Raw genomic sequence first — 14,841 nt, 5'->3', positions numbered from 1 at the left:
AGAAGAGAAGAAAAATCTTGGCTCAAACACAAACACCATCAATAACCCTCTCGTTCTCTCTTACGCCCACATACACTCAGGATGACCAACAAACATAAGCTTACTAGCAGCTAAAACGCCACATATATTCTCTGGCAGCTGGAGATCCACAGGCAGCAACTTCCTGCAAATATTTCTCTTGTTCGATGATGGGAGTGGAGAACATGGTGCTTTAAAATACGGTCAGAGAGTTTGTGCAGTTGCAACATAAGGGAAATAAGCTGTACCGTGATGGCTCTACTCTCACTGTGCGATAGTTTGTCGTCAAACCGAAATATATAAAATTCCAGAAACAGGCCTTGAGAAGTAGATTTGGCTGAGTTCTGTCGCCGTACCTCCCAGTACACTGCACAAGTGGGCTGAAATTTAGCTTCAGAGTAGGTCGTCTGACTCTAAATTGAGTCTAAAGTGGTCAAAAATGTGACAGTGTATGGCCTGCATTTGGGGGAAAACCGGAGCACAGACTAATTGGATAATCAGTCAGTCAGCACCCTGAACTGCAGAGCAATCATTTTATGTCTGATACAATATTAGCATTAAAATCTCACTCCCAAAACACTTTTAACTGTAGTTACCTGCTCTGCTGACTCTTTCTTCTGGTCTGATGTTACACGGTAGACGATCAGCGTTTTACTAAAAGTGATGACACCCTTAATTTTGAAGAACTTTCAGGCTCAATTTGGTTAAACAAATTCATCCTGAATGTAATTGTCATGAACAAAAACAACAGCGACACAGATTAAAAAAAAATTCACGAGGCTGTAAACATGTTTATTTCTGTTATAAAGATGGGCATTAAGTATGCGGCCTAAGGAATGAATTCACTTTTAGAGCCAGCCTCAAGTGGCCACTCGGGGAACTGCAGTTTCTGGCATTTTCTTTGAATTCATTTTTCAACTCAGGAGGTTGCAACTTGGAAAATACACGTTTCCCTGCTGTAGGAGCAATATTCCCCTCTCTTCCTTTCTCCTTATTCTGGCCCATTAGCAATGACATCTCACTATAAACACTTAGATTTATTGAGGAGCTTTCCATTCAGTGTAAGTCGTGCATGTTATGCTTTTATTGCACAAGAAGTGAGAAGGATCGCGTTTCAAACTCACACTCACGCCATAGTCAAACACACACAACCTCCCATCCTTTATCTCCTGCAAGCTTCACATCACATATGCTCATCATTTTTAAGTTGTGTTCTGCTCTGTGGTATGATCGCTGTTATTTGTGTGTGTGTAAGTGATCATCTTGTATCTTCGGAGATGTTTGGAAGGTTGTCTACCTCAAACTTGTTCCCTGAAGGAAAGAGAGAAGCCTCACCTCCCCGACATCTAATTCTCTGGGAGCCATTCAAGCCACAACTGGCAGACAAGTGTTAGATCATCTTTGTTGTTTTGGTAGTATGTCCCTCATCCAGAACTCACATTTTGCTATGCTTCATAATTCAGTCAGGTGCTGCCATCTTTGGAGTCACATCAAGATGAAACGTATCAAAAAATCTAGGATGGACTGTTTTTGGTTAGATCCGCCACTAACCAGGGTCGTAGCAATAGGCTGGCTGCAGTCTCGGTCAATGGGCCAATTTAGTCTTAATTTAAAGGAACATTTCCTCATGAGAATCCCCTCGCATGTTCTTTAAATGTATGCACCAAAGAACCTTGTCTGGTCTCTCCTTAAACCTGCTGTATCTGTCCTGAGTGGGAGAAACCACAGCCAAGACATTACAACAGCTCTTTTATCCAGCAGCACCTGAAAGGACCGTGAGATCACAACCCGTAGTGGCTGTGTATACACCAGTGAGTTATGCAAGAGTCTGCAATCACACCTCATCCATTAGCTACCAGGCAGCATGGAATAAAGTGGACATTATAATCCTCTATCACTTTGTTAGTCCACTGAGTGTTCCAGTCATGACTAGGCTTAATAATGAAGAGACATGTGACAAAAGACACAACAAAAGAGATCTAAATATGCAAAAAGCTAAAGAAAGACAGCCACAGAGGAAGAGCTGTTGTAGAGGACCCGAGTCCTTTAGGCACTCACATTCCTAAGTATCCTTAGAGTGTGTGTTTGTGTGTGCAAGTGTGTGTGTGAAATACACTCCTTCACAGGTGCTTGCTGTAAGGGGCTTTGAACGAAGGCTTGAGTTTCCAAAACATCAGCTTATAGCAATACACAAGGGAGTGTGTGCATGTGCGCTTCTGCCATCGCTTCGACTTGGAAGGACCTTGTTCAACATAAGATGCATGCAGTGCGTCTGTGTGTGCAATGTGCATTGTTTTCCATGTAAATAGAGAAAACATGGACTTAAATTCAGCCCCGGATTGAAAGTGTTCCATGTTTGGTAATGAGTAAGAAGCCACTGATATACACTCATGGATATGCACAATACACACTCCCACATCGTAAACACCTCGGAGTGAGTGACAGTTTAGAGTGTTCCATTCAGAAAGTAATAAAGCTATCCTCTCTTTCGTGTCTATTTAAAATGGATAATGCAAAGTAAATTATTTTCTTTAAAGGGTGTAAATGCTGTGACAGGTTTATGGCTCATAGTAACAACTGTATAGATATTATTATAAGAGAGTTCTAGTACCAAGAGACACTGACTAAAAGAAGTTCACTTCAGATCATCAAACAAGTCACAGTGTTTGTCTTATTTGCTGTACACATAACTTGTCAAAGGCAAATCTCTCTTGCAAATGTCTTGTCTGAGAGAAGAAAGAGCTAATACCAAATGTTTCTTATAAAGACAAGTTAAACTGCAGGCGAATCTCTCGACCCTAAATATGAGAAACAATTCTTCAGCTGAGTTTTCAACAGCAGAAAAGTGACATGGTGTACAAAGGATAAACAAATCAGCTTATTGTGTGGGGACATTTTAGAAATATACAAAATAAAGAAAAAACAGAGTTGCCAGCTCTCACACTAAATATCATATAGCCTATATTTTTAACCAATGGCAATGTAGGCCTATACTCTCCACTTATCTCCATCTTTTTAAAAAGAAATGCACAAAAAAAAAAAGATTAAGTCAATTTCAGTAGGCGGTGCCTCTTTAAAACAGGCTTTGTGTTACATTATGAGTATGTCCGAAACATAAAACTAATAACACAATTCAGTGGACTATTATTTATAGCCCTATGCGATTTGCTTTCAACCAATGACATACAACAACAGTCACAAAACATGCAGCTGCAGCGGTTACTGTGATAAGTTGCAAAGCGACAAAGGTGAAGAAAACCCGACAAGACTAACATACATGTACACAAAACATTCAACACGCCTTACATATCAATTCAACAAAAGTTGCAAACAGTGTCAAACATTTAAAACATCACGACTGAGCTGAAGCATTCAAAATGACATTCATTGTTGCACAAAAGGCCACGGCGGGCCTTCAACAAACTTTGTCTCCTACCTTGAGTTGTAGTCTTTAGCAATATGCACACCTGTCCTGTGAGCTTTTCATCCAACGCGTTATCTTTTTTAATATCTGGTTAGATTTGAATATATGGATATATTTGTCTTGATTTGTTTATTCTTTAAGTCGTGATAGTACAGCATTTGCTTTTTGAATTCCCCGCCAGTTCTTTAATATTTCTGGGCCACCTGTCTTGCAAAACCTAACAGGTGGCGGAAGTTTGCCCCGCCCACACCGATTTACCAGACTTTTAATTGGCGGAAATGTACACCTTTCATCAACAGTTAACAAATCAGGTTCAACATATAAAATGTTATGTGCGGACGTTAGCCTACCATAGGAGACCTGCAGTGGCATGGTAAAGTCTCGTTAGTAACAAATTATAATGTTAAGGCTATGTGCCTCTGTAGCCTATAAAGTCATGATCTTTTATTCAGCTGTTTTAATAAGATTTAATCTATAGGCCTATGCAGAATAGGCTTACTGTCTATGGACCTTGAGTTTGTAATGAACTTTGAATTCAACCCAATAGCCTATAGTAAAACCCTTTGTTGTCATTTGGTGAATCTGGCTAAAAGCAACTTTTGGAAATGAAAACTGTAGGCTAATCATTTTTAAGGTGTTGGCACAGGTGTGACATTTAACACTGAGGTTAGCTTAGTTACAAAGACAACTCATAATCAATCTCTGCTGTCATTTTAGTAAGTAGCCTATTTATTGCCAGTGTTAGGCTACTAATTAACATTACGTGCCATGGCAGGTTAAAATATTTGAGACTCATAACACTGACAACAGTCACAACAAAAAAATGTGTTGGCATCCACAGAAACTAGGGCAACATTTGTATCATCTGCCAAGAGAAGCACTTTAGTTTGTGTGACAGAAAGCACTGATCCACATAAACTGTAGGGCTTGACACTGTTTTTTTTAATGAAAACAAGAATCTTTTTAAAGAGAAGTTGGAGGAAAGGGTACGTTTTTGACAGAATGTGCCAATAATGGCATCGTATACCTTAAGCATCAAGTTCTTGCTCTTCCAGTACAACATACCCTTAAGTTTCAGTTTTAACTCAGACATCTTGAAACATAAAAGATCATTATTGAGGACCCAAGCTTTTTCCCAGAGTAGCCTCCAGTCTAACATCTTACTCGTGAGGATAAGGATAACGAGAGGGCAGGCTAACACAAAGGTAGCAATGGCTCAGTAAATGCCACTTTGGTAAAATGTCAACTGTTATCCCATTAACCAAGGTTTAACCTCAGAGCCTGCAGCTACTGAAAACAGTAATATTCATTTAAAAACTGTGGAAAAGGCAAGTAAACAAAACTTTTGGTTTGGATTATTCTGTCACACAAGTTGGTGTTCAGACTAAGACTGAACACTTTGGACTCAATTTAAATCTTGTTGACCTGACACTTTCTTTGGATGAGAGACAGGATCGAATTGTAGTGACAAGACACCACTTTATTTTCATTCACTAAAAGCAAAAGCCAGACTGCTTATTCAATCCTTACATGCTCTCCCTCTCACTTACTGTCTTTATCTCCACACACACACACACACACACACACACACACACACACACACACACACACACACACACACACACACACACACTCACCCCCACTCATTCTTATACAAACAGTGAGTTAGACAGAAAGGGGTAAATGACCAGACTAAATAGTTTACTCCCCTCAGACTGCTGATTTGAAGCAGACAGGCTCAGTCACTGTCCCCCAAACAGACAGGCAGACAAAGAAACTTAAATCAAAATAACATGGAAGAGGAAAATCATCTTTGGAACATGCAAGACATCAACTTTCTACAGTGTTTCTTCCTGCAAGTTAAATTAATTAACCCATGTCATTCCAAAGTCTGTAATTGTTTTTTTTGTGTTAATTAATCTCTTAAGAGACACAAATACACCATGAGAGGCCACACGTGCTGTATATATGTATGCAGAGGCAGCAAGACAATCCATTAACTCTGTTTAAATAGGTGTCGCCCCTACAAGCATGTGTGTTTGTGTGTAAATGTGTGCAAGTGATTTTTTTTCTCTCCAGGAGAGAGGCAATATGATGTTTCCACAAATCTGAATAAACATTTTTGTGTATGTTTTGTCATATTTCCTGAAGCAAAAATATTAACACATCTTTCATTATGCCCTTTTTCTCAACCATTAGGGCTCCAAGCAATACAGCGTCTAATTTACAGTCTTAGTCTGTCCTCTATACTCAACCCTGTCATATGTAGTTTATCACTGTTTACAGACCTAAAGAGATCCAAAACGTAAAAATGTAGACCCTGTCAAAATAAATCAATGAATTATTATCAAGTTATAGTTATAAAACTACTTGACTTAATTAAGTTTTGTCCTACAGAATATATATAGGGCATCATTATTATATTGAGCATAGCATTTTTCACTTGATTGGATGTTTGAGCACTTTGTGTTGTTCTGGCAAAAAGATGAGACATAATGCCCCGAGAGGAGCACTCATTTTGGTCCTCTAGATACAAAGAGGATACAAAAATACACGTTTACCTTTATTTAACCAGATGACTCCAATTGAGATTCAAAACCTCTTCCCAAAATGAGCCACATGGCCACATCCTTGAGGATAGAAATAATGACACAAAACAATTTGCACAGAAATTGTAGCCTGAAGAAGAGCTGTGCTCGAAACGTCACGGGATGTGCTCTTAATAGATGCACGAAAAGGGAGCAAGTGTGCGGTCTCCTTTTATTCATTGAATACTGACCTTTGAGACAGGCACCTTACTGGATGTGCGCGACTGCTATTTTCACACAGAAATTGTAGCAACACATTTTGCAGCTTTTTGCTGCAAAAACTGTTTATAGCAGTTCAGTTTTATCTTAGGGACCCTGAATTTGAACCAGAAAAGAACTCTGAACTCTTACAATATAGTCAATTCAATGTCCGAAAAACGGTCCACTGAATAAAGTGATTTTCCTGCAGTTTTGACCAAGGTTATGCTCTCTCATTGCAAAATTAGAGGCCCCCAAACTAAAGTTTCATTTCGTTATGTGTTAATTTAATGTAAACTCTTATCGTAGCTCTTCAGACATATCTAGTCATGTTATCATTTTCGTTTTTTGTTAGGCTTGATACGTTCTCATTAACTTGAATATACATTTTAGTTCATTATCAGCTACCAATGTTGCTTTCACAGGCTTAAGCAGAGAAGAGCTTAAAGTGGCAGCAGCTTTTATTTCCTAACTGTTTGTGGTCCCGTCTTCAAAACAAGTTTTGAAGGTCAAAGTTTGAACTTGCACCTGTGTCCGAGACTAAACAACTGTCCCTGCTTCAAACTAAATTTAAATACCTGAAAACATAATTACTTTTTTTTCTGGCAGTGCAGATGTGACTTCAGACAGACTTGATATGCCACACTTAACAAAATGCTAAAAATGTCATTTTTCTTTTTGATATTAGTGCTGAATTGATACGATATAAATGTCAATAGCATTAATTCATTAGCAGACAGAAACATTTAAAGAAATCAAACCAGAGCTTCCCATCATGTATGAGCAGTGAGTCAAGCCTTGCTGCTCAGTTTTTATTCAATGAGTGCAATTCTGTGTTGAAAAACAATCAGACATCAATCAGTAAGAAGGACAGCTTCCATTTATGTTCTCCATGGGTTCATACATTCTGAGTGGGATACTGAAATCCTGAGTCTAGTCTCGCCAGAGAGATGGCCATTTTAATGCTTCTATGGTCTGTTCCGCAACACACGTACCAAGGCATTAATGGTGAGTTTTGGGGTGATCAAGGGAGATTTAAACAGTGTTATGAAGATAAAAAAAAAAAAAGTTTGACTGAATAATGTTAGCTGGAAATAAAATATTTAAGGAACCATCATTAAAAATCAATGTAACAAACTCTTCAGATATCGCAGGCAAATTCACATTTGTTTTGCTTCAGTATTTTTAGATCATAAGCAACACTGACAGGGGAACACATCTCATTGGTTCCTTTACAGCCAATAGGAAACACAGAGGGACTATGAATCTGATCAGTTTTTGTTCATCAGTGAAACCTTCAAATGAGATGTGTTGTATCAATTGATTCATACGTCAAATAGGGCCTAAACTCTTTATCATCTAATTGAGTGGCCATGTTGACAAGGATCCATGCATTTCCTCAGAGGTACGTTTGTATGTTTTTAGCTATAAATAAAATAATTTAAATTGGAACTAAGGCCCCCCTCCCCTCCTCTAGGATTCATATGTCCAATTAAAAATTCAAGGTGCGAAAGGGTTGAAATAAAAACTGTGTTGAAAAACATCAAGGCTTGTGAAACTACAAGACAGTAACTGAGATACACTACTGCCCCCTGCTGACCACCTTTACAACTCAAAACGTGCGAGTTGTTCACTTCTATCCTCTGCTTGGACAAACGTAGTGGTCACTAGAATGCCTTAACCAGAATCTCCACATTACCTAGAGCTATAACGCTGCACTAATGCTTTCTTGACATAACTCAAACCATGGCGAGACTTGAACTAATGCATCAGAATAATAACTCAAACTGTCTTTGAAGATGTCTTTCTTGTCTGCTACGTCTGAAAGGGATTGGACAACTGCAGTGGATATCAGTCAGATTCTATGTGCGTATCGACTTCTCCTCAAAGGGAGGACAGAGCAAAATTATCGGAGATTAAACACGGCAAATATTTCTAAGACTCCACGTGCTGCGATTTCCTCTTGTCGTGCTGGTGCTTGGTGAGTCCGTACTTGAAGAACTCGTAGACTGACCAGCTGATGGCCGTGGAGGGCATCTGGTAGATGATCCTCGCCTGGACTCCCTTGAAGAAGCCCTTCAGGCCGCCCAGCCTGTAGACTGTCCGGAAGGCATGGGCCAGGCCTGAGATCTGTCTGTGGGCTCCTTGGCTGGGAGAAGGGGAGCCAAGAGTAAGCGACTCTTGGGTGTTGAGCAGGGTCTTGCACACGTCTAGAGGTGTGGTCACAGCAGCAGCGATGGCTCCAGCCAGAGCTCCCGACAGCATGTGGGATGAGGGATTGTATTGTCTTTGGGGATTGAGCAGCTCCTGAAGGTACTCGTAGGTCATGAAGTGGAACGCCTGGAAGGGCACGTTCATGGTGAGCTGGGTGGTGTAGCTGCGGTAGAACGCGGCAGGGCCCTCTTTAAGCCAAATGGCGCGTACACAGTCCATAACGCCGCGGTAGGGCGAATTATACATCTGCATGCGTTGCTTCACAACTAAGAACAAAAAGATGTGGTGCAGTGTCAGGAACCAAATGTGTCCAGGGTTGGGGGGGCGTGAGATATGGCACAATTATTATTATTAACAATCATCAATTACATTAACTTCCACCTCTGTTGTTATGTGCTTCTCCTTTATATGTATCAATGTGCACACTGTCTAAGCTGTGACTACAAAGTGCAAGACAAGTTTTTAAGGCGTACAAGTAAGTTATAAATTGTTTTCTGACAGGTGCACGCCGTCCAACAGCTGCACAAGAGGACTCTAACCAGTGTCCTTCTACTGACATGTCTGGGCAGGTGCACTAGAAGCATCTGTCAAAGTCAGTATGTGTGACTGCAGGGTTAAGGCCGACACGTGAAGAGGGTCAGTCCAGGCATGGCACCTGTAGGTTTCTTTACTGATACTTCTCTATGGCAAACTTTCTCTCAGAGTCATGTTCTTGGCCTCGAAGCCAGAGGTTATTTCACCGTGAAATGTTTCCCTTACCTTCTGCTGGATTCATGGCTGCATCGTGAAGCAGTGTGGCCACACACCCAGCTGTACCTAAAACAAACACACCTTGGAAATTACTAGACATTGTGATAATCATAAATGCACGCATAAATGAACTAAGACTGCAACAAAGAACTCGAAGAAAAAGTATTTTCAATTGTAACATTACGGGCCTTTTTGATGATGTAACAGCTCTCCCTACCTTATTTCTAAAAGCTGCCATGCTTAAACAGTACACCATAGCAGCAGCATTGGTGCTTATTCAGCAAACTGCACAGGAAAGTTCACTAGTGAGCACGCTTGACCAAATTTAGCCGATCAAACCTGGGCAAGGAGAGACACCTAGTGGATAAGCAGGCAATTTGTCTTTTGGTAGCTATTTGAACCAAACCAATAAGCTTAAAGGAAACAGACTAACTGAGGAGAGAGGAGCTGAGACTGGAGAAAGAGGACTTACCGAGCCTCCCACAAAACTGGAATAGAAGAGAGAGAGAGAGAGTAGGGAGAACAGGGAAGATAAAGTTGACATTCAGAGCAAACTGAATCGTTGGTTCCTGTTTAGACTTCACTGAACTTTACTCCTTTTGGACAGATTGTTTAACTTTCCCCAAAAGGTAGTGACAGATCGACACTTAACCCTGGACTCTGGAAAGGCTTAGTCTGGTTTTTAGGACGGGTCATAGCCTGCCCCCTTAGTACTCTGATTACCGCTAAGCAAAATCAGCAGCTTCATAAAACTTGGATAAGTCCTACGTATCAACCAATATGTGGGTGATCTCAAAGGCAAATTACAGACATGATCAGTCAATCAAGAGAATATTTTACAGTTAGTGTGTATATATATGTATGTTTTATGGTACCATTAGCCAAATGACTGTTAGCCCCTGGGTGAATGACATCACTTAAAGTCTTTTTGAGTTTCTCATAGCAGGCAAAATAGAGAGCATGAGCCGGTCCCGCCCCAACTGCTGTTGCATTCAGCCCTCTCATTGGCCGCCAGACTCCCTCTGTGGCTACAATACGGCGAAGGGCATCCATGACGTTCCTGTAACGGGCTGCAGGTTCAGGTTGGAGGCTCTGCATTCTTGTCTAGAGGAGAGGAAAAAGTAGATTTTAGCCAAGTCCAGAATCAACAGTTTGCCCCTTCCACACCAAAAAGGGGCTCTAGATATAAAGTTATGTAATTAATTTTAAATGGAATAGAAAGTAATGCATATTTTAAAGGTGTCTCCCTATTGTAGCAGAGAATAGCAGAGTAATGCCCGCCCCCAGTATAGTGCAGTGTGATTTAAGGGTCCAATGAGGGAAATGAGGTGTTGGACATTGTGTTTGCCTTGTTGGTGTACATGTATAATTGAATAGAAGGAAGTATGGAGTTACAAGAACCAAGGTCATAAGGGGACACAAACTGACTTCCTGGAAGCCTCCTTGCCCACTGGCCATTTTGTTTCTCACTTCCTCTTAACACATACATGCACACTGAGATTAGCAAGACATTACATCAAAATTATTTCAAGGATAACTGTGAGGGATCAGCATTTCAGTCACCTGTTATTTGATATTTAGTGTGTGGTGTGCGAGTGTGTCCATCTGAGGAACTGGCAGCGACATAATCCTTGAATACCAAACTTCCAGCTGAAAGGACAAATTTACACCACGCTGTGTATACTCATGGAGTGCTGCAGCAAAGCATAAACATGGCCTCATGTCACTCCATACTGCAGCTGTGGAATGCAAGGCCCAAAGACAGCGAGCTAACAGTGGTATGAATGCATGCGGACACTTCATGCCTGGCTGTCACACTTACACAATGTGTGCTGCTGAATATAGTGAATAAAGACTTATCTCAAATCTGGCTTTCTCAATCAGCCATAGCCCCGTGTTTAAGTATGCATTGAGGTCTTCCATGTGATAGCCACGGGTCTGCTCTTTTTTATCTTTAGCATGTTTGCACATCTAGAAAGCAATGACCTTTGTACTACATGTAAACACTTCATGCACCACTCAGAAAAAAAAAAAAAAAAAAAGACATTTTGTTTCCTTCACGGACTTAGGGGACTCAGTTAAAATTCCATTCACTTGCACTGTGCTGTTTATACTATAACAGACCTACAAATGCAACACGCTTTCCTAAAGCCAAAACAAACAAGTGGGATTTAGGATACGCTAAATGGAAGCTTATTCAAAAACTATAATTATAACACAATCTCTTAAGTGCTGTAATTATTGTACAGGAGGAGAAGGCTCTCTTTTTTTAGTATGGAGGGAGACCTGGAAAAAAAACTGATTTAAAAAGGGAAAAGTTCAAATGAAGCTCATTCTCAAATATTAAAAGTTTCATTCAAAAGGCTGTTCTTGTGCACAGAAATGTGAGGGTAATATGCAGTGAAGCCCTCTCTTTTTGGACTTGTGTGAAAAGAGTGCATGTTCAGAGGTTTCTCTTGATTAATGTCCACGTGTATCTCGATCCAAAGCACCTTGTTTGGAATCCAGGAAGTCCTCCTTTCTAAAGCAGTTTGATTTCTACATGCAGTGGACTTTTTTTTTTTGCCGAGTCACATTGCTTGTAATCTCCTGCGCCTTTCCTGGAATGATGCAGAGATGTGGGAGTACACATAAGAAAGCCTTTCGTAAACATTGGTCTTCTTAAGGTTTTGGGCTGAACAGCCTTTCCCAGAGTTAAACTACAGGTGGATGAAGAAAGGAAACATGAAACAGCTTCTCAGTCTGACTAAAGTATGCTCATTGCCACTTACTTGTCCCATCTCTTTAACCTTGTGTCTGTCCAAAACAACAATTACTAATACACAGTCACAACTAGCTGACCTCTCAGGGGCAATAGGCCACACAATATGTGGTAAAAAATAAAAGACCAAAAAAAAAAAAACTAAAATAAACAATCAAGACCACATGATGTGAAGTCAGCGAGGTTGCATGACTCACATGTGACCACAGACCTTTGCAAACAATTAGTTGTGGTGTTATGCAAAGAAGAAAAACGACCAAACCATGTGTTGGGAAAGGGGCAACAGATGGTCCTTTTTGTGGACAGGAGAAGACAAGACTGTCATAATTCTAAATAATGCTTACGTTTCAAGAAATGTTCAACCCACTATTTTATTTTGTAAAAAAAAAAAAAAAGAATCTTTTTGCTGATAGAACAAATGACTGGTCTCTTTGTAAAAAAAAAAAGTCTGATTAATTATTAGCATTACTTGTTCATATCCGGTTGCTTGAGTTGCGCAGCATCAACTCCGCCTCTGACTGCAACTTGAATCCATAACGTAAAGTTATTTTACGTAAAGTGACCATATGGGCTCCAGTATCTGACCCTGTCATATGGTCATAACACCTTCAGACCACGTGTCTAACTTAAATCGTGCCACACTAATAACAGCGAGCTAACATGTTAGCTCGACGTGGTGCAGACTGACCTTGTCCTATCTGCGCTGTGTTTAGGTTAGCAGACAAGCTAATGAGCTATGCTAAAACATGAAGGATACAACGCAAACAAATGTCTCCAGAACAAAACAGAGACAAGGCAATGGAAGCACACAATTTTGAGAGAAAGTTGTGGGTCGGTTGTCAGCATTAAAGCTATGCTACCTTGACACAGTCGATGGGGAACATGAGGCAGTGCTCCATGATTCCGGCCACGGCTCCAGCCAACATGTGGGTGCTGGTGGAGGCACCCTGTGGTAGCCCTTCATAGTCTGGTTCAGAGTCCTCTGTTTGTGAATCCTCCGCACTACGGATCAAATCAACTGTCTGTATCTCCGTTTCCACTCCAATCCTTGGTGTCAGGCTCCCCACGATACTTTCCGAAACTCCCCAGAATCTGCCCCCCAGCCATCGAACTTCTGCCCCGGCTGAAGCACCAGCAACACCGGGATCGTTGCCTGCGGTCTCCGCTGTCATCCGACGCCTCCTCACAAACCCATCTGCTTCCATGAGAAACCAGGTAAAATGTATAGTCTTTTAGGCACACAGCAGCGTCCAGAGGTGGATATGGGATCCTAAAGTTTTACATTCCGATGGCGTGTCTTGTAGCCTCTCACTAGCTACGCCATTCTCCCCCCCGGGCTCAATGCGTCCTGGAGCCGAGCTGCAACGGAGGCCTCAGCGGACAAATACAGACGGAGCACCCCTCCACAGCCCGCTATCAGGAAGTAATCCCTGATTGGTTACTTTGGCCAAGTCCTACTTTCCCTATTGGTTGACATACATGTCATTCATGATTGGATTTTTATGTGGCACTTTTGACATGTTGTTACTCAACTGTATGCGCATCTGTGAAAGCCATCAAAAGACCAATTGAGGACACTATAGGACAGCTGAACAAACCCAGCTCGAAAACACACATGCAGTTCGTGTTCAGCTCACAAGTTTACATTTTAGTTTTTCCTTAGGGCCAGTTTTGGTGTCTGCAGGTTTAAGGGCTTTAACAATATTCTTAAATAGGTAGGCTACAGTATAAACATTGAATGCAAGGCATGCAACTGTACTTGCTTCTCTGTTTCATAAAGCTGTTGTTGGATCTTGTTTGAAATCGTTTTTCCTGCACAGCAGTGAAAGGTTGGATCACACGTTGTTATAGCACATTTTCTAACCCCATAACTTCTACCACTAATAGTGGTCTACAGTCCAGAGCAATCAATTTAGTGAGTTAATTTGTAAGTTTATCAGACGTTGAATTACTCATTTTGGTCCTGAAGCCAGTCATTTGGTCGAGTTTAGGCTGCAAACATTTCTTGTACTTGTGGCGGAGCTAGCGCAAATATTTGTTTTCTTCTTTTTAATACACAAAACCTTGACACTTCCATTTTAATAACTGTGGCACAGTAGAATGTATGCAAATATACTTAATTTAAATTTTAACTATTTTTTGCCAGATTGCCGTTGGAGTTTTACAAACACTGTACAAGTGTCATCCTTGCCCTCTCAAAGTGTAGTTAGACCACCTTGGCTGTTGTTTCTGAACTAACATGTCTTATTGATTTGGTTGAAAGGCTTTCCGGAAAAAGTCTCCTGCAGTCAACATGTCTCCATGCTACAGAAGAAACCCCCTGACTCTGAATGGGACTTCATGTCAGTCTGTTCTCTTTCGTTTCTTTGACTTTGCTATATTAAGTCACACGAGAATTGGTATTATTATCTTGGTTATTTCTAATTGATTATGAATGTAGTTTTTTGTTGTTTGACAGAGTGACTCTGAAATAATGCTGCAGAGAAGAACAGTGACAAACCATAGACACTCATCTCTCCTTTCCACACACCCAGACTGTAGTTCACACAGGAGGACCAGACTAATAAAGGAAATGTGAGAAGATTTACTAATTGTTTCATGGCTGGATCAGTGTTCACAGTAAATTAGACAGGCTGACATTTCAGCACATAGAAAATCCTGATCATTAAACCTTTATGTTCTTCTGGTGTTCAATGTGATCATTCTGACATTATTTATTTTATTATGCTCGTTAAACCTTCATTTTCTTCTTTCTCGACACACAAACAGTCTGCAATGTTTGGAAGTATTTTCCAAAAGGTTTTATAAGAAAAGAAATGCAGAAATCACGTTTGTTCTGTTTGTATCAAGCTACCAGAAGAGCTTCTTGAGACACCTACAAAGGGGTT

General features: G+C 40.7%; 1 protein-coding gene across 1 annotated transcript; it reads right to left on the bottom strand.

Moving 5' to 3' along the window:
• Positions 1–6,995: 6,995 nt before the first annotated feature.
• Positions 6,996–13,372, bottom strand: slc25a28 (solute carrier family 25 member 28). Its single transcript, XM_079363418.1, has 4 exons — positions 12,814–13,372; positions 10,068–10,296; positions 9,202–9,258; positions 6,996–8,708 (listed from the first exon to the last, which is right to left on the bottom strand). The coding sequence occupies exons 1-4, from the start codon at positions 13,156–13,158 to the stop codon at positions 8,164–8,166; spliced, it is 1,176 nt and encodes a 391-aa protein (XP_079219544.1). The 5' UTR covers positions 13,159–13,372; the 3' UTR covers positions 6,996–8,163.
• Positions 13,373–14,841: the final 1,469 nt, after the last annotated feature.

The sequence above is a fragment of the Symphodus melops genome (assembly GCF_947650265.1).
Source record: "Symphodus melops genome assembly, chromosome: 15".
Lineage (NCBI taxonomy): Eukaryota > Metazoa > Chordata > Actinopteri > Labriformes > Labridae > Symphodus > Symphodus melops.
Note: the sequence above shows the minus strand (reverse complement) of the source record. Positions and strands in the feature narration are given on the sequence as shown.